The following is a 21,122-nucleotide window of genomic DNA, read 5'->3' as shown; positions in this document are numbered from 1 at the left end:
ATTAATGAAAATCACAAACAGCAGAGGACCCAGAACTGATCCCTGCGGTACGCCACTGGTAACTGGGATCCAGGCTGAATATTTGCCATCCACCACCACTCTCTGACTTCTATCGGTTAGCCAGTTCGTTATCCAACTGGCTAAATTTCCCACTATCCCATGCCTCCTTACTTTCTGCATAAGCCTACCATGGGGAACTTTATCAAATGCCTTACTAAAATCCATGTACACTACATCCACTGCTTTACCTTCATCCACATGCTTGGTCACCTCCTCAAAGAATTCAATAAGATTTGTAAGGCAAGACCTACCCCTCACAAATCCGTGCTGACTATCCCTAATCAAGCAGTGTCTTTCCAGATGCTCAGAAATCCTATCCTTCAGTACCCTTTCCATTACTTTGCCTACCACCGAAGTAAGACTAACTGGCCTGTAATTCCCAGGGTTATCCCTAGTCCCTTTTTTGAACAGGGGCACGACATTCGCCACTCTCCAATCCCCTGGTACCACCCCTGTTGACAGTGAGGACGAAAAGATCATTGCCAACGGCTCTGCAATTTCATCTTTTGCTTCCCATAGAATCCTTGGATATATCCCGTCAGGCCCGGGGGACTTGTCTATCCTCAAGTTTTTCAAAATGCCCAACACATCTTCCTTCCTAACAAGTATTTCCTCGAGCTTACCAATCTGTTTCACACTGTCCTCTCCAACAATATCGCCCCTCTCATTTGTGAATACAGAAGAAAAGTACTCGTTCAAGACCTCTCCTATCTCTTCAGACTCAATACACAATCTCCCGCTACTGTCCTTGATCGGACCTACCCTCGCTCTAGTCATTCTCATATTTCTCACATATGTGTAAAAGGCCTTGGGGTTTTCCTTGATCCTACCCGCCAAAGATTGTTCATGCCCTCTCTTAGCTCTCCTAATCCCTTTCTTCAGTTCCCTCCTGGCTATCTTGTATCCCTCCAATGCCCTGTCTGAACCTTGTTTCCTCAGCCTTACATAAGTCACCTTTTTCCTCTTAACAAGACATTCAACCTCTCTTGTCAACCATGGTTCCCTCACTCGACCATCTCTTCCCTGCCTGACAGGGACATGCATATCAAGGACACGTAGCACCTGTTCCTTGAACAAGTTCCACATTTCACTTGTGTCCTTCCCTGCCAGCCTATGTTCCCAACTTATGCACTTCAATTCTTGTCTGACAACATCGTATTTACCCTTCCCCCAATTGTAAACCTTGCCCTGCCCAGCTTGATGGAGCTGAGGAACTGGCACATTCAAGATGTAAGTGCCTTTTATTTTAGGGTTTTAAACTATTCAAGCAACCTCCTGACCCCCAATTGTGTTTTGCTCCAACTTGTTGTTGCGGCAAACATCAGGGGTCTTGTGACGCCCAGCCTATCAACGCGCGGTTCCAGCAGACTGTGGGGGGGGGGGGGGCCTTTAAAACCTGCAGAACAGATTCAGCCTAGGAGGAGAATTGGAATCGCTGGCTGGTACTGTAATCCTCCTTTATACTTTCTGTGAATAGTTTTTGCCTCCAAATAAACTGTCTGTTGCTGTTATCCCCTCACTGATGGTCACCTGGAGTTCCTACATTGGCGACGAGGTAGAAGTACCCGATTGCGGGATGAGCACTGTGGTTTTTCCAGGCCCAGTTCCTAGTTCTTCCCAACTCTCGGTGGAAGGAGCAGCATCATGCTGCGTTTTGGTAAGCTTGAGCCTTTCAATGCGGATGAGGAGGATTGGGTGCAATATGTGGAGCGTATGGATTACTTTCTCAGAGCAAACAGCATAGAAGGGGACAAAAGGCAAATAATTATTTTGCTCACGGTTTGTGGCACCCAGACCTACAGTGTAATAAGATAAACCTACACCGAGGCCCTTGATTCCAAATCATTTAATGATCGCGTGGAATTAGTTAGAGGTCATTATCCTTTGTAGGGCAGCACGGTAGCATTGTGGATAGCACAATTGCTTCACAGCTCCAGGGTACCAGGTTCGATTCCGGCTTGGGTCGCTGTCTGTGCGGAGTCTGCACGTCCTCCCCGTGTGTGCGTGGGTTTCCTCCGGGTGCTCCGGTTTCCTCCCACAGTCCAAAGATGTGCAGGTTAGGTGGATTGGCCATGGTAAATTGCCCTTAGTGTCCAAAATTGCCCTTAGTGTTGGGTGGGGTTACTGTGTTACGGGGATAGGGTGGAGGTGTGGGCTTGGGTAGGGTGCTCTTTCCAAGAGCCGGTGCAGACTCGATGGGCCGAATGGCCTCCTTCTGCACTGTGAATTCTATGATCACCCGACACCCTCTATCATCCTTCAGCGGTATATGTTCAATTCTCTATTCCCATCCTATTCATGTATTTGTCAAGATGCCCCTTAAATGTCACTTTCGTCCCTGCTTCCACCACCTCCTCCGGTAGCGAGTTCCAGGCACCCACTACCCTCTGTGTAAAAAAACTTGCCTCGTACATCTACTCTAAACCTTGCCCCTCTCATCTTAAACCTATGCCCCCTAGTAATTGACCCCTCTACCCTGGGAAAAGCCTCTGACTATCCACTCTGTCTATGCCCCTCATAATTTTGTATACCTCTATCAAGTCGCCCCTCAACCTCCGTCGTTCCAGTGAGAACAAACCGAGTTTATTCAACTGCTCCTCATAGCTAATGCCCTCCATACCAGGCAACATTCTGGTAAATCTCTTCTGCACCCTCTCTAAAGCCTCCACATCCTTCTGGTAGTGTGGCGACCAGAATTGAACACTATACTCCAAGTATATAAACTGAATTGGGTGGAAATATTCAAACTGGGCAAGAGGGACCTTTACGAAGTTATCCAAAGGTATTCTGAGGTCTTCCAAAGATGTGCAGGTTAGGTGGACTGGCCATGACAAATTGCCCTTTAGTGTGGGGTTACAGGGCGGGTGATTGGCCCTATGTCGGGTGGTCGATGTGTTGGTGCAGACTCAATGGGCCGAATGCCTTTTTTTCCACTGTAGGGATTCTATGATTTTCTGAACTGGGGAAGATAAAGGGGCTCCAAGCCAAAATATATGCAGACCCTGAGGCCACACCAAGATTTTATAGGGCCAGACCACGTTAGAAACGGTGAAGCTGAGCTTCAGTGCCTTAAAGACCATTATTAGATGGTACAGTTCACAGAGCAGACCGCACCCATCCTCAAACTGGACAAGGCGTTCCAAATATGTGGGGATTATAAACTAACAGTCAATTGAGCAGCCAAACTGGACAGGTACCCATAACTAAGATTGAAGACCTGTACCCTGGGGGTCTGACGTTCACCAAGCTGGACATGAGCCACTCTTACTTGCAACTGGAGTTAGAGGAGGGATCCCGAGAGTACGTTACCATCAACATGCACAAAGGTTTGTATGAGTATGTGCGGTTACCATTCGGGGTATCGTCAGCGTGTGCAATTTTCCAACACACCATGGACAATTTGTTGCAGGGACTGCCCACAGTTGCTGTTTATTTAGATGACGACCTGATTACCAGTTCCATGGAAGAAGAACACTTAGCCAACTTGGAAGAAGTGCGAAAAAGATTCTTGAATGCTGCCGTGCATTTGAAAAGGGAAAAGTGTACGTTCCAGGCCAACGAGGTGACCTAGTTGGGCTACAGAGTCGATACAAAAGGGAGAAGATAAAAGCCATCAGAAAAGCGCCCGCCCCGAAAACACCTTTGGAGATGAAGTCCTTGGGGATGATTAACGGTTATGGTAAATTCCATCCAAATCTGGCCACCAAATAGTGCCATTGCAGCTTTGTCGAAGAAACACCAGAAATGGTTTTGGAAAACACCCAGGAGGAGGCCATCAATCAAGTGAAGCAGCGTCTTCACTCCACTAGTTTACTGATTCATCTTGACCCTTGAAAAGAACAGGCCTGGACACACCCATGCCCACTATCGCAGCCTCAGAGGTAAGAGCTGCCTTCTTGAAAGTGAATCCGCGGAAAGCGACGGGGCCCGAAGGAGTTCCTGGGCGAGCACTCAGAGCCTGCGCAGACCAGCTGGTGAGTGTATTCGCAGACATCTTCAACACCTCACTTCTCCGCTCCCAGGTTCCCTCCTTCCAGAAGACCACCATAATACCAGTACCAAAGAAGAACCTGGTAGCCTGCCTCAACGACTACCGACCGGTGGCCCTCACGTCTCTTATCATGAAATGCTTTGAGCGGCTAGTCATGTGACGGATCACTGCCAGCCTCCCAGACGGTCTCGATCCATTGCAGTTCGCCTATTGCCACAACCAGTCCACAGCAGATGCTATCTCCCTGGCTCTACAGTCAACACTCGAACACCTCGACAATAAGGACACCTATGTAAGACTGCTGTTCATGGCTACAGCTCCGCCTTCAACACTATTATCCCGACAAGACTTATAATCAAACTCTACAATCTTGGACTTGACCCCTCCCTGTGCAGCTGGATCCTCGACTTCCTCACCAACAGACCGCAATCTGTCAGGATAGGTAACAGCACCTCCTCAACAATAGTCCTGCCCTGCAGGAATGTGTGCTCAGTCCTCTACTGTACTCCCTATACACCCACAACTGTGTGGCAAGATTTAACTCCAATTCGATCTATAATTTTGCAGATGATACGACTGTGGTGGGTCATATCTCAAACAACGACGAATCAGACTACAGAAGGGAGATAGATCACGTGGTTGCATGGTGTACCGAAACAACCTCTCTGTAAATGTCAGACTAAGGAACTGATCATCGACTTCAGGAAGCGCAGCACGACTTGTGTACGTACTGTGTACGTTTCCTTGGCTGCGGAAAAATATTTTTCACTATACTTTGGTACACGTGACAATAAATCAATCAATCCTTGCCTGCGAGGTGTCTTCATATGGAATTGAAGCTGTTCTTTCTCATCGGCTGCCCAATGGAACAGACGGGCCCATCGCTTACATATCCCAAACCCTCTCCAAGGCAGAGAAAGGGTACTCTCAAATTGAAAAGGAGGCTTTGGCAGTCGTGTTCAGTGTTAAGAAATTCCACCAATATGTATTTCACTTTGGTGATGGATCAAAAACTCTTGTTAGGATTACTCAAGGAAAGGGCAGCACGCTGGCGCAGTAGTTAGCACTGCTACCTCATTGCACCGTGGATCCGGATTCAATCCAAGCCCCGGGTCACTGTCCGTATGGAGTTTGCACATTCTCCCCGTGTTTGTGTGGGTCTCACTCCCACAACCCAAAAAGATGGGCAATGTAGGCGAATTGGCCTCGTTTAATTGCCCCTTAATTGGAAAAATAAAAGAATTGGATACTTTAAATTTAAAAAAAAGGATTATTCAAGGAACATCAGATAATTCCCCCCATTGCCTCTGCTCGAATACAACGCTGGGCATTGCTACTGTCAGCCTATGAATATACCTTGGAGCATCGGCCTGGGGCCCAGATATGTCACGCCGATGCCTTGAGCCGTAGTCCATTACCAGTAGGTTCCACATCCCCACTGGTGCCTGAGGAAGTTGTGATGACTCTAAACTTCCTGGAGACATTACCGGTGTCCATGACACAATTCAGGTCGTGGACACAAAAAATTTCTATCCTGTCAAAAATCAGGCATATGGGGCGAAATTCTCCCCCAACGGCGGGATGTCCGCCGACTGGCGCCAAAGCCGGCGCCAATCAGACGGGCATCGCGCCGGCCCAAAGGTGCGGAAGGCTCCGCATCTTTGGCGGCCTAGCCCCAACATTGAGGGGCTAGGCCGACGCCGGAGGGATTTCCGCCCCGCCAGCTGGCGGAAATGGCGTTTGTTTCCCCGCCAGCTGGCGCGGAAATGCGGCGCATGCGCGGGAGCGTCAGCGGCCGCTGTCAGTTTCCCAGCGCATGCGCGGGAGCGTCAGCGGCTGCTGTCAGTTTCCCGCGCATGCGCAGTGGGGAGAGTCTCTTCCGCCTCCGCCATGGTGGAGGCCGTAGCGGAGGCGGAAGGGAAAGAGTGCCCCCACAGCACAAGCCCGCCCGCGGATCGGTGGGCCCCGATCGCGGGCCAGGCCACCGTGGGGGCACCCCCCGGGGTCAGATCGCCCTGCGCCCCCCCCAGGACCCCGGAGCCCGCCCACGCCGCCTGGTCCCGCCGGTAAATACCAGCTTTGATTTACGTTGGCAGGACAGGCAATTCCTGGGCGGGACTTCGGCCCATCCAGGCCGGAGAATCCAGTGGGGGGTCCCGCCAACCGGCGCGGCCGGATTCCCGCCCCCGCCCAATCTCCGGGAGCGGAGACTTCGGCGGGGGCGGGATTCACGGCGGCCAACGGCCATTCTCCAACCCGGCGGGGGGTCGGAGAATGACGCCCATGATTTTGAACGGTGGTTTCCCTGGTCCTGTTTTGAAAACGTTAAAGCCTATTTGACCAGGAGACACGTGTTGAGCTGTGAGGACGGTGCTCCTGTGGGGTTCACGTGTCATCATTCTGGGTCCTGGTAGACGGCTGTTATTGGAGGAGTTGCACAATGCCCACTCGGCCTTATCTATTTAAAAAAAAAAAAATTTAGAGTACCCAATTCATTTTTACCAATTAAGGGGCAATTTAGCGTGGCCTGCACAAATTTGGGTTGTGGGGGGCGAAACCCACGCAAACACGGGGAGAATTGGGGCAGCACGGTAGCACAGTGGGTAGCACTGTGGCTTCACAGCACCAGGGTCCCAGGTTCTATTCCCTGCTGGATCGCTGTCTGAGCGGAGTCTGCACGGTTTCCGCCGGGTGCTCTGGTTTCCTCCCACACTCCAAAGATGTGCGGGTTAGGTGGATTGGCCATGCTAAATTGCCCCTTAGTGTCCAAAAAGGTTAGGAGGGGTTACTGGGTTAGGGGATAGGGTGGAGAGTGAAGGCTTAAGTGGGTCGGTGCAGACTCGATGGGCTGAATGGCCTCCTTCTGCACTGTATGTTCTATGTAATGTGCAAACTCCACACAGACAGTGACCCAGAGCCGGGATCGAACCTGGGACCTCGGCGCCGTGAGGCAGCAGTGCTAACCACTGCGCCACCGTGCTGCCCTGTCCACACAATATTAATTGTGAAATCATTTCATGTTACTGTGAAGAAACAGAACTGAAACTGCAATAGGCATAATTCAGGAAAATTTAGTCGTCACAATGGGGGATTCAAATACAGAAGGAAATGCCAGTTCCAACCTCTGCCAGCCAGCGGATTAGAAACAGCACTGAAATTAACTTTTTAAGTCAGCTATTGTCAGAACATTGCATTAATCTGTATTAATATCTCCTTTACATCTTCATTATAAGTCCATAGAATCCATACAGTGCGGAAGGATGCCATTTGTCTCATTTGAGTCTGCACTAACCCTCCGAAAGAGCACTCTACCTGGGCCCACTCTTCCGCCCTATCTGAGAATCCTGTAACCTAACCTGCACATCTTTGGCCTGTGGGAGGATATCGGAGGCCCTGGAGGAAACTCACACAGACACGAGGAGAACGTGCAAACTCCAGACAGACAAGGCTGGGATTAACCCAGGTCCCTGCTGCTGTGAGGCAGCGGTGCTAACCACTGTTCCTCTGGTGCGTGGGTCAGTTACCAGAGACGGATGAGATCAGGAGAGTTTTCACTCGGGGAGCTATCAGGATCTGGAATCCTTGACCGGCGAAGGTGATGGAAGCTGACTTCAGAAGTAATTTGAAAAGGGAGTCGGTCGGCTCTTTAACAGTGAGGGACCTATGGGGTGACAGACAAACAGCGGGGGTGTAGAATCAGCATGTTGGCTCTTTCAAAGATCAGGAAGAAGGGGTCAGATGGCCTCGTTCGGTGTTGTAAGATTCGATGGGCGGGTGCTGCGGTGGGTTCCCCGACACCCAGTCCAAGGTTCGTTGGGCTGGATATTATGGGGTGCCTTATTCAGTCAGCCAGGAACCATGGTAAGCTGGGAGCAGTGTTAATTGTCTAATGTGGAGGCTTCAGGCCCCCATCTGGGGTGGGAGTCCTGGCAAATACATTTGGCCGACAGCTCTGCTGCTCGAGGTTGAAGTCTGCCCCGGATAAGAGGAAGTTGTGGAGGCGGGAGTAAAGGTAATTCCAGGGTATCGGCGGGGCCTTTGCATTTCTCTTTATTCTTTCATGGGATGTGGACGACACTGTCAGGGCCAGTATTTATTTCCCATCTCTAATTGCCCATGAACTGAGTGAGCAGTGAGGCCATTTCAGAGGACAGTTCAATTGCTGCAGGTCTGGAGTCACATGTAGTCACAGAGTTTAAGTTTGGTTCATCGTGTCTGTGCCTATTTATTCTAATCCCATTCTCCTGCACTTGGTCCACAGCATGTGAGCCAGAACAGGCCGAGGCAGCAGACCCCTGAGTGAACCAGAGGGATCTTTGCTCCAATCAATAATAGTTTCATGGTCACCATTACTGAGACTAGCTTTTTATTCCAGATTTATAAATTGAATTTAAATTCTACCACCTGCTGGGGTGGGATTTTTTTTTTTTTAATAAACATTTTATTGACGTATTTTTGGTATAGTGACAACAAAAGAAAAAATATACATGAAACCATAAACATAGTGCAAAAGCCATTTACCTCTCGTACAGGTCCCACCCTTATTGATACTCTCCCCCCCCCCCCCCCCAACTGCTGACGATTAATTTTCCGCGAAGAAGTCGACGAACGGTTGCCACCTCCGGGTGAACCCGAACAGTGACCCTCTCAAGGCGAACTTGATTTTCTCCAAACAGAGAAAGCTAGCCATGTCCGATAGCCAGGTCTCCGGGTTCGGGGGCTTTGAGTCCCTCCAAGTTAATAATATCCGACTCCGGGCTACCGGGGAAGCAAAGGCCAGAACGTCTGCCTCTTTCTCCTGGATTCCCGGGTCTTCTGACACCCCCGAAAACCCCTGGACTCAGCGCCACCCTTGTTTTTAACACCATGGACATGCCCGCAAACCCCTGCCAAAATCCCCGAAGCTTCGGACATGTCCAAAACATGTGGACATGGTTCGCCGGTCCTCCCGCACATTTTGCGCACCTATCCTCCACCCCAAAGCATCTGCTCATCCGGGCCACTGTCATGTGGGCCCGGTGAACAACCTTAAATTGTATCAGGCTGAGCCTGGCACATGTTGCGGACACGTTGACTCTACTCAACGCGTCCGCCCATAGACCATCCGCTATCTCACCTCCCAGCTCCTCCTCCCATTTGCGCTTCAGCTCCTCGGTCTGCGTCTCCTCCGACCCCATAAGCTCCTTATAAATGTCCGAGACGCTCCCTTCTCCTACCCACCCTCTGGAAACTACCCTGTCATGAATCCCCCTTAGCGGTAGGAGTGGGAAGGTTGACACCTGTTTACGAAGGAAGTCCCGCACCTGCAGATACCTGAATTTGTTTCCCCTCGCCAACCCAAACTTCTCCTCCAGCGCCCTCATACTCGGAAAGCTCCCCTCTATGAACATATCCCCCATCCTCTCAATCCCTGCTCTCCGCCATAACCAGAACCCCCACGTCCATACTCCCCGGGGCAAACCGGTGATTATCACAGATTTGGGCACAGACCGATGCTCCCACTGCTCCCACATGCCGCCTCCACTGGCCCCAAACTCTCAGGGCTGCCACCACCACTGGACTCCGTGCCGGCGGGAATGGCAGAGGCGCAGTTACCAACGCCCCCAAACTGGTGCCCTTGCATGAAGCCGCCTCCATACGCACCCATGCCGACCCCTCCCCCACCACCCACTTCCTGATCATGGCTATATTCGCCGCCCAGTAATAGTTACTAAAATTTGGCAGCGCCAGCCTGCCCTCTCCACGACTCCGCCCAAGCATTACCGTCCTTACTTACAGGGTCTTGCCCGCCCAGACGAAGCCCGTGATCACTCCTGTTGACCCGCTTAAAAAAGGACCGCGGAATAAAGATGGGGAGACACTTAAATACAAATAGGAATCTCAGGAGGACCATCATCTTCACCGTTTGCACCCTCTCAGCCAGAGACAACAGAAGCGCGTCCCATCTCCGAAAATCGTCCTTCATTAGGTCCACCAGCCGGGCCAGATTCAATTTCTGCAGCCGGTCCCATTCCCACGCCACTTGGATGCCTAGGTACTGAAGGCTTCCCTTTACTAACCTAAACGGCTGCTCTCCCAGTCGCCTCTCCTGTCCCCTCGCCTGGACCACAAACATCTCACTCTTTCCCATATTAAGCTTATACCCCGAAAACCGGCCAAATTCTCCTAGAGTCCTCATGATTTCTTCCATCCCCTCTATTGGGTCCGAAACGTACTGAAGCAGGTCATCCGCATAGAGCGAAACCTTGTGCTCCACCCCACCCCCCCGGACCAGTCCTCTCCAGCCCCTCGAGGCTCTCAGAGCAATTGCCAACGGCTCTATAGCCAGCGCAAACAACAGTGGGGAGAGGGGGCATCCCTGTCTCGTCCCCCGGTGCAGTCTAAAATAGTCCGATGTTGTCCTATTCGTCCGTACACTTGCCACAGGAGCCTGATTCAGCAACATGACCCAGTCAATAAAGCCCCGCCAAAATCCGAACCATCCCAGTCTATCCCACAGATAGTCCCATTCTACCTGATCAAAAGCCTTTTCTGCATCCACTGCGATCACTATCTCCACCTCCCTACCTTCCGGGGCATCATGATCACATTTAACAGCCTTCTTACATTTGCCACCAACTGCCTGCCCTTAACAAACCCCGTCTGGTCCTCCCCAATAACGTCCGGTACACAATCCTTGATCCTGGAGGACAAGATTTTGGCCAGCAACTTGGCATCTACATTCAACAGGGAGATCGGCCTGTAGGACCCACACAGCTCTGAGTTCTTGTCCCGTTTAAGAATCAGCGAAATCGTTGCCTGTGACATCGTCGGGGGCAATCCCCCTCTTTCCCTTGCCTCATTGCACATCCTCAACAACACCGGCCTCAATATCCCAGAGAACTTTTATAAAACTCCACTCGGTACCCGTCCGGCCCAGGAGCTTTACCCGCCTGCCTGGCCTTCAAGCCCTCCACTATCTCCTCCAGCCCGATTGGGGCCCCCAGCCCTTCTACCCACCCCCGTCCACCTTTGGGAAATTCAGCCCCTCCAAGAAGCGCCTCATCCCCTCCGGCCCCGTAGGGGGTTCCAACCTGTACAGCCTGCTGTAGAAATCCCTAAACGCCTTATTCACCCCTACTGAATCACCAACCAGGTTCCCATCTCCGTCCTTTACTTATCTCCCTAGCTGCCTCCCTCTTCCTAAGCTCGGGGTGGGATTTTAAAATAATAATAACCTTTATTGTCACAAGTAGGCTTCCGTTAACACTGCAATGAAGTTATTGTGAAAAGCCCCTAAACGCCACATTCTGGCGCCTGTTCGGGTACACCGAGGGAGAATTCAGAATGTCCAGATTACCATGTCTTTCAGGACTGGGAGGAAACCGGAGTACCCGGAGGAAACCCACGCAGACACAGGGAGAACGTGCAGACTGCACAGACAGTGACCCAAGCCGGGAATCGAACCTTGGCCCCTGGCGCTGTGAAGCAACAGTGCTTCTCACTGTTGAACGCATGTCCCAATAGCATTTGCTTGGGTTCTGAGTGACTAGTCCAGTGACATTGCTACTATGCCACCATCTCCCCTTGTTGGCAGACCCCAGGGAGGGATGCCCCTGATGTGAACAGGGGACCCCACCCAGTCACCAGCTCGATGTAAAATACAGCCCATTCTGTCTGTTAGAACCCACCCTCAGTTATAAGGCTCTGTTATAATACTCAGTCAACTCTTCTTCCTTACCCCATGTTAGCTGGTACTATTAATGGTTCCCTTGCCTCATTCCCCCTTCCAACCCTTCAAATATACCATTTTCGCCCCCACAATTTAAAAGTACATCCTTAACCTTCTGTCCTCGAAATCTACCCCCTGCACTATCACCCCAACGAGATCAACCTCGCTGTCCTCTCCAAAGACTTTGAATGTGTTATCATCGCACAATCCATGTGCATCTTGCCCACAATAATTCCATGTCTGAATCTCTCCAGCCAGAAGGACTTACATTTCTACAGTGTCCTTCACAACCACTTCATTACGTCCAGTGACGTACGTTTTGAAGTGTTTGTACTATTGTGTAGGAGACACAGCAGCCAGATTGCACACAGCAAAATCCCACAAACAGCATTATAATGACTAGATCATCTGTTTTTGTGATGTTGATAGTGGGATAAATATTGTCCAGGATACTTGGGGAGAACTCCACTACTCTGCTTCAGATTGGACCTCAGATTAATGTCTTGTGGAAGGCGACACTTTTGAGAGCGCAGCATTTTCACAGCTCTGCAGTTATGTTTTGTGCTCGTGTCCTGAAGTTGGACTTGAACCCGCACTCAAAAGTGAGAGCGCTACCAACTGAACCACACATAACGGAGAAGGATTCTGCCTTTTAAACAGCCTTGTCAACTTGTCAATAATCTATTCTTTTCTGCACGTTTGCTACAGGATACATCTCTCTTCGTACATTGATCCCGGATTGCACATTGAGCCGTACATTATTCTGAGCCCTGAAAAACTACTCTGCAAACGTTCTGGTAAATCTTCACAGAGAAAATCAAGAAGCTTCCAGGTAACCATACAACGTCACAGATAGAGACCAATCGCTGACTCATTGAGGTACGGGTTTCACACACTCTGGCTCTCACTGGGGTACAGTTCCACACACTGACTCTCACTGGGGTACGGGTTTCACACACACTGACTCTCACTCGGGTACGGGTCCCACACACACTGACTCTCACTGGGGTACGGGTCCCACACACACTGACTCACTGGGGTACGGGTCCCACACACACTGAGGTACGGGTTCCACACACACTGACTCTCACTGGGGTACGGGTTCCACACACACTGACTCTCACTGGGGTACGGGTTCCACACACACACTGACTCTCACTGGGGTACGGGTTCCACACACACACTGACTCTCACTGGGGTACGGGTCCCACACACACTACTCTCACTGGGGTACAGGTCCCACACACACTGACTCTCACTGGGGTACGGGTTCCACACACACTGACTCTCACTGGGGTACGGGTCCCACACACACTGACTCTCACTGGGGTACGGGTCCCACATCACTGACTCTCACTGGGGTACGGGTCCCACACACACTGACTCTCACTGGGGTACGGGTCCCACACACACTGACTCTCACTGGGGTACGGGTCCCACACACACTGACTCTCACTGGGGTACGGGTCCCACACACACTGATTCTCACTGGGGTACGGGTCCCACACACACTGACTCTCACTGGGGTACGGGTCCCACACACACTGACTCTCACTGGGGTACGGGTCCCACACACACTGACTCTCACTGGGGTATGGGTTCCACACACACTGGCTCTCACTGGGGTACGGGTCCCACACACACTGACTCTCACTGGGGTATGGGTTCCACACACACTGACTCTCACTGGGGTACGGGTCCCACACACACTGACTCTCACTGGGGTACGGCCTCCACAAACATTCAAGTAACTGTTCTCCTATGTGAGTTTGGGCGGGGATATCAGTTTGGATGTTCACCCTGTTGGAGTTTCGCAGTTACGCTTCACATAAAAATAAAATAATTGAATCCCTACAGTGCAGAAGGAGGCCATTCGGCCCATCGAATAAACCAACCCTCTGAAAGGGCACCCTACCTAGGCCCACTCCTCTGTCCTATCCATGGAACCCCATAACCCCAACTAACCGTTGAACACTCAGGGGCAATTTATTGTGGCCAGTCCACCGAACCTGCACATCTTTGGTCTGTGGGAGGAAAGTGGAGCACCCGGAGGAAACCCACTCAGACACGAGGAGAACGTGCAAATGCCACACACAACCTAATGTTGGAATTGAACCTGGGTCTCTGGCGCTATGAGGCTATCGATTCTTTTTAAAATAAATTTAGAGTACCCAATTATTTTTTTCTAATTAAGGGGCAATTTAGCGTGGCAAATCCACCTACCCTGCACATCTTTGGCTTGTGGGCGTGAGACCCATGCGGACACGGGGAGAATGTGCAAACCCCACACAGACAGTGTGGTGCCGGGATGGAACCCGGGTCCTTGGCGCCGTGAGGCAGCAGTGCCACCGTGCCGCCCTGCTAACGACTCTTTATGATTCGGGTCACTCGGTGCGATAAGGAACTGGAACCCTGGTCGATTTCTCACCTCCCAAATCCGGCAGTTGTCAGCTGATTTGTAGACCTGCCCTCCCGCAGGGTGAAGGATGGAGTTGGAACCTGGCACCTTCCCATTCTGTGTGACTGAATGAAATAACTGAATTGATCGGGTCTAGTGTCTGCGGCTATCAAGATGCTTTTTGTTAAATATACAGAACTGTATGACCCTGGCCGGACTGTCAGAGAATCCCTGGTTACTCACACACAGCCACAACCCTAAAAAACACATCAGTCAATCTTCAATACTGTGAAAGTCTCTCCTTTGGCTCGCTGCACAGAAAATAACAGTAAGAAGTCTGACAACACCAGGTTAAAGTCCAACAGGTTTGTTTCAAACACTAGCTTTCAGAGCGCTGCTCCTTCCTCAGGTGAATGAAGAGGTGGGTTCCAGAAACATAGATAGACAATGTCAATGATGCAAGACGATACTTTGAATGCGAGGCTTTGCAGCTAATTAAATCTTTACGGTCCAGACGGAGCGACTGGAGTGAGGGATATCACAGGTGAAAGAGGTGTGAATTGTCTCAAGCCAGGACAGTTGGTAGGATTTCGCAAGCCCAGGCCAGATGGTGGGAGGTAAATTTCATAGAATTTACAGTGCAGAAGGAGGCCATTCGGCCCATCGAGTCTGCACCGGCTCTTACAAAGAGCATCCCTACTCAAGCCCACGTCTCTACCCTTTCCCCGTAACCCCCACTTAACTTTTTTGGACACTAAGGGCAATTTAGCATGGCAAATTCACCTAACCTGCACACCTTTGGACTGTGGGAGGAAACCAGAGCACCCGGAGGAAACCCACGCACACACGGGGAGAACGTGCAGACTCCGCACAGACAGTGACCCAGCGGGGAATCAAACCATCGGACCCTGGAGCTGTGAAGCCACAGTGCTACCGTGCAGCCCAACATGAGTAGGGCCTCAACCGGGACCTTGGAATCATGTTGCATTACATTCACCCCCCACCATCTGACCTGGGCTTGTGAAATCCTACCGACTGTCCTGGCTTGAGACAATTCACACGTCTTTAACCTGTGATTACCCCTCTCTCCAGTCGCTCCGTCTGGACCTGTAAAGACTTAATTACCTGCAAAGACTCACATTCAAAGAATCGTGTTGCATCATTTTAAAAAATTACATTTAGAGTACCCAATTATTTTTTTCCAATTAAGGGGCAATTTAGCATGGCCAATCCACCTACTGTACACATCTTTGGGTTGTGGGTGTGAAACCCACGCAGGCACGGGGAGAATGTGCTAACTCCACACAGACAGTGACCCAGGGCTGGGATTGAACCCGGGTCCTCAGTGCCGTGAGGCAGCAGTGCTAACCAGTGCCACCTTGCTGCCCTTCGTGTTGCATCATTGACTTTGTCTATATGTCTTTCTGGAACCCACCTCTTCATTCACCTGAGGAAGGAGCTGTGCTCCGAAAGCTAGTTGAAACAAACCTGTTGGACTTTAACCTGGTGTTGTAAGACATCTTCCTGTGCTCACCCCAGTCCAACGCCGGCATCTCCACATCAGAAAATAACAGTTACTCAGCTCAGGAGTGTCGTGGATTGTACCCACGGTTTGTGCTGGTCACAACCTGAGCAACAGCGAGGCCGCTGAATTGGCCTCAGCACCCCAGGGTTGGGGAAGGAGGATGGAATTGGGGGGGGGGGGGGGGGGGGGAAATCATGATGACGTTGTGTTCAGATGGCCTACCGCCACTCCTGAAACCTCAGGCAAACGTGAATTGGACACACACATGAGGAACTGGGTGTGAAATGGGCCCCTGGATTCTGCATTCACAGCAAGTGTCCGTGAATTTTTGATGAAGCACAGAATGAACATCTCTTAGTTCAGTCCCCGTGCCACGGCCCCTCTCTGCCCCCTACCTATTATGGAACCGGGGTGCCAATGAGATCCTGTGAAGATTGAATTTGCAACGGGAAGCTAATCTGGGCGTCCAGTGCCGTTCCTCACACTCTCCTGAACAATGGCCATTTCGCAAATCACACTGTCTCCAATGCCATGCTGGATAAATTGTCAACAATCGATTGGTGCCTGCTATAAATTTCACTCAGTGGAGATGAATTGAACCAAACTGAGCAGCATATGGCAAACAATTCCTTTCATTGTTACTCTGCTCAGCTGCCAACACTTGCTTTGCTTTCTCAACCTGATTATTCTGCTCATTCACACAGGCTTCTTTCTATTGATGTCTGTCATGCTGTGTGATGGTGAGTTGATCACATCTGGAGCACCAGATCGCTGATAACATTTGGAGCAGCTGTTCTGCCGATCCAACAATATCTGGACCACCTGTAGTTCCAGCCCAGTGATAACATGCAGTAGAGATGTAATCGGGGGTCAATGCTGCATGTGAATTTGGTTTTTCGATACATAAATGAACAATAATTATTCACAGGCGTGGCACTGACTGCTCTGACCACAGATTTAATGTAGAGCTGGAGAACAGGCTTGTCTGTTTCTGTCAAGCCCCGCAGTCCCAGGCAGTCATCCTGATCCTGCAGCAGGTTGTCCCTGATGGCTGTGTGTCTGTGCCTGGAATCTCCCCCAACAATTCCAATCAAAAGACCAGGCACTCACCCAATCCGACAGCATAAAGTTAACCATCTGTTAAAAACAATTTGTCTGTTTTTATTGATGTTACTTAAGAGACGAGCCGGAGCAAAGTGGGCTCCTGAAAATTTGAGTTTTCCTGTTTTATACACACCCAACTGCAAAGAAAAACACTGAACCCCAAACATTGAACCCGCACACAGAACCCCCAAACACAGAACCCCCAAACACTGAACCCGCATACACAGAACCCCCAAACACACCCCCCAAACACTGAACCCCCAAACACTGAACCTGCAAACACAGAACCCCCAAACACTGAACCCGCAAACACAGAACCCCCAAACACAACCCCCAAACACTGAACCCCCAAACACTGAACCTGCAAACACAGAACCCCCAAACACTGAACCCGCAAACACAGAACCCCCAAACACAACCCCCAAACACTGAACCCCCAAACACTGAACCCGCAAACACAGAACCCCCAAACACAACCCCCAAACACTGAACCCCCAAACACAACCCCCAAACACTGAACCCCCAAACACAACCCCCAAACACAGAACCCCCAAACACTGAACCCGCAAACACAGAACCCCCAAACACAACCCCCAAACACTGAACCCCCAAACACTGAACCCGCAAACACAGAACCCCCAAACACAACCCCCAAACACTGAACCCCCAAACACAACCCCCAAACACAACCCCCAAACACAGAACCCCCAAACACTGAACCCGCAAACACAGAACCCCCAAACACTGAACCCCCAAACACTGAATCTGCAAACACAGAACCCCCAAACACTGAACCCGCAAACACAGAACCCCCAAACACAACCCCCAAACACTGAACCTGCAAACACAGAACCCCCAAACACTGAACCCGCAAACACAGAACCCCCAAACACAACCCCCAAACACTGAACCCCCAAACACTGAACCCCTAAACACTGAACCCGCATACACTGAACCCTCAAACGCTGAACCCGCAAACACTGAACCCGCAAACACAGAACCCCCAAACAATGAACCCGCACACAGAACCCCCAAACACAACCCCCAAACAATGAACCCGCACACAGAACCCCCAAACACTGAACCCACAAACACTGAACCCCCAAACACAACCCCCAAACACTGAACCCCTAAACACAACCCGCAAACACTGAACCCCCAAACACAGAACCCGCAAACAATGAACCCCCAAACACTGAACCCGCACACGCAACCCCCAAACACTGAACCCCCAAACACTGAACCCGCAAACACAGAAACCCCAAACACTGAACCTGCAAACACAACCCCCAAACACAACCCCCAAACACTGAACCCCCAAACACTGAACCTGCAAACACTGAACCCCCAAACACTGAACCCGCAAACACAGAACCCCCAAACACAACCCCCAAACACTGAACCCCCAAACACTGAACCTGCAAACACAGAACCCCCAAACACTGAACCCGCAAACACAGAACCCCCAAACACAACCCCCAAACACTGAACCCCCAAACACTGAACCCCTAAACACTGAACCCGCATACACTGAACCCCCAAACACTGAACCCGCAAACACAGAACCCCCAAACACAGAACCCCCAAACAATGAACCCGCACACAGAACCCCCAAACACTGAACCCACAAACACTGAACCCCCAAACACAACCCCCAAACACTGAACCCCCAAACACTGAACCACTAAACACAACCCGCAAACACTGAACCCCCAAACACTGAACCCCCAAACACTGAACCCGCACACGCAACCCCCAAACACTGAACCTGCAAACACAGAACCCCCAAACATTGAATCCGCAAATACAGAACCCCCGAACACTGAACCCCCAAACAGAGAACCCGCAAACACAGAACCCCCAAACACTGAACCCCCAAACACTGAACCCGCACACGCAACCCCCAAACACTGAACCCGCAAACACAGAAACCCCAAACACTGAACCTGCAAACACAGAACCCCCAAACATTGAATCCGCAAATACAGAACCCCCGAACACTGAACCCCCAAACAGAGAACCCGCAAACACAGAACACTCAAACACTGAACCCCCAAACAGAGAACCCCCAAACACAGAACACCCAAACACTGAACCCCCAAACAGAGAACCCCCAAAACACAGAACCCCAAAATATTGGACCCCCAAACACTGTACCCCCAAACACAGAACCCCCAAACAGAGAACCCCCCAAACACTGAATCCCCAAACACTGGATCCCCAAACACAGAACTAAACACTGGACCCCCAAACACAGAACCCCCAAACAGAGAACACCCAAACACTGGACCCCCAAACACTGGACCCCAAACACAGAACCCCAAAACAGGGAACCCCCCCAAACACAGAACCTCCCTAACACTGAACCCCCAAAAACTGAACCTGCACACAGAACCCACAAACACTGAACCCACAAACACTGAACCCCCAAACACAACCCCCAAACACTGAACCCCTAAACACTGAACCCGCATACACTGAACCCTCAAACGCTGAACCCGCAAACACTGAACCCGCAAACACAGAACCCCCAAACAATGAACCCGCACACAGAACCCCCAAACACTGAACCCCCAAACAATGAACCCGCACACAGAACCCCCAAACACTGAACCCACAAACACTGAACCCCCAAACACAACCCCCAAACACTGAACCCCTAAACACAACCCGCAAACACAACCCCCAAACACAGAACCCGCAAACAATGAACCCCCAAACACTGAACCCGCACACGCAACCCCCAAACACTGAACCCGCAAACACAGAAACCCCAAACACTGAACCTGCAAACACAGAACCCCCAAACATTGAATCCGCAAATACAGAACCCCCGAACACTGAACCCCCAAACAGAGAACCCGCAAACACAGAACACTCAAACACTGAACCCCCAAACAGAGAACCCCCCAAACACTGAATCCCCAAACACTGGATCCCCAAACACAGAACTAAACACTGGACCCCCAAACACAGAACCCCCAAACAGAGAACACCCAAACACTGGACCCCCAAACACTGGACCCCAAACACAGAACCCCAAAACAGGGAACCCCCCCAAACACAGAACCTCCCTAACACTGAACCCCCAAAAACTGAACCTGCACACAGAACCCACAAACACTGAACCCACAAACACTGAACCCCCAAACACAACCCCCAAACACTGAACCCCTAAACACTGAACCCGCATACACTGAACCCTCAAACGCTGAACCCGCAAACACTGAACCCGCAAACACAGAACCCCCAAACAATGAACCCGCACACAGAACCCCCAAACACTGAACCCCCAAACAATGAACCCGCACACAGAACCCCCAAACACTGAACCCACAAACACTGAACCCCCAAACACAACCCCCAAACACTGAACCCCTAAACACAACCCGCAAACACAACCCCCAAACACAGAACCCGCAAACAATGAACCCCCAAACACTGAACCCGCACACGCAACCCCCAAACACTGAACCCGCAAACACAGAAACCCCAAACACTGAACCTGCAAACACAGAACCCCCAAACATTGAATCCGCAAATACAGAACCCCCGAACACTGAACCCCCAAACAGAGAACCCGCAAACACAGAACACTCAAACACTGAACCCCCAAACAGAGAACCCCCAAACACAGAACCCCCAAACAGAGAACCCGCAAACACAGAACACCCAAACACTGAACCCCCAAACAGAGAACCCCCAAAACACAGAACCCCAAAATATTGGACCCCCAAACACTGTACCCCCAAACACAGAACCCCCAAACAGAGAACCCCCCAAACACTGAATCCCCAAACACTGGATCCCCAAACACAGAACTAAACACTGGACCCCCAAACACAGAACCCCCAAACAGAGAACACCCAAACACTGGACCCCCAAACACTGGACCCCAAACACAGAACCCCAAAACAGGGAACCCCCCCAAACACAGAACCTCCCTAACACTGATCCCCCAAAAACTGAACCTGCACACAGAACCCACAAACACTGAACCCACAAACACTGAACCCCCAAACACAACCCCCAAACACTGAACCCCCAAACACTGAACCCGCATACACTGAACCCTCAAACGCTGAACCCGCAAACACTGAACCCGCAAACACAGAACCCCCAAACAATGAACCCGCACACAGAACCCCCAAACACTGAACCCCCAAACAATGAACCCGCACACAGAACCCCCAAACACTGAACCCACAAACACTGAACCCCCAAACACAACCCCCAAACACTGAACCCCTAAACACAACCCGCAAACACTGAACCCCCAAACACAGAACCCGCAAACAATGAACCCCCAAACACTGAACCCGCACACGCAACC

General features: G+C 51.0%; 1 protein-coding gene across 3 annotated transcripts in view; it reads left to right on the top strand.

The window, feature by feature from the left end:
- Window positions 1-17,585, top strand: part of ppp1r26 (protein phosphatase 1, regulatory subunit 26) — a 36,997-nt gene extending 19,412 nt beyond the window's left edge. Inside the window, exons 3-4 of one of the 3 annotated variants that reach the window (XM_072488932.1) lie at window positions 12,471-12,641; window positions 16,390-17,585. In XM_072488932.1, the coding sequence (XP_072345033.1) occupies window positions 12,471-12,618 (148 nt within the window). In that variant the 3' untranslated portion in view covers window positions 12,619-12,641; window positions 16,390-17,585. The remainder of the gene's footprint in view (window positions 1-12,470; window positions 12,642-16,389) is intronic. The other 2 variants (XM_072488930.1, XM_072488931.1) reach the window with 2 other exon arrangements.
- Window positions 17,586-21,122: the final 3,537 nt, after the last annotated feature.

This window comes from Scyliorhinus torazame, chromosome 22 (genome assembly GCF_047496885.1).
Source record: "Scyliorhinus torazame isolate Kashiwa2021f chromosome 22, sScyTor2.1, whole genome shotgun sequence".
In the NCBI taxonomy this organism is placed as follows: Eukaryota; Metazoa; Chordata; class Chondrichthyes; order Carcharhiniformes; family Scyliorhinidae; genus Scyliorhinus; species Scyliorhinus torazame.
This window is presented reverse-complemented; position numbering and strand designations above follow the sequence as displayed.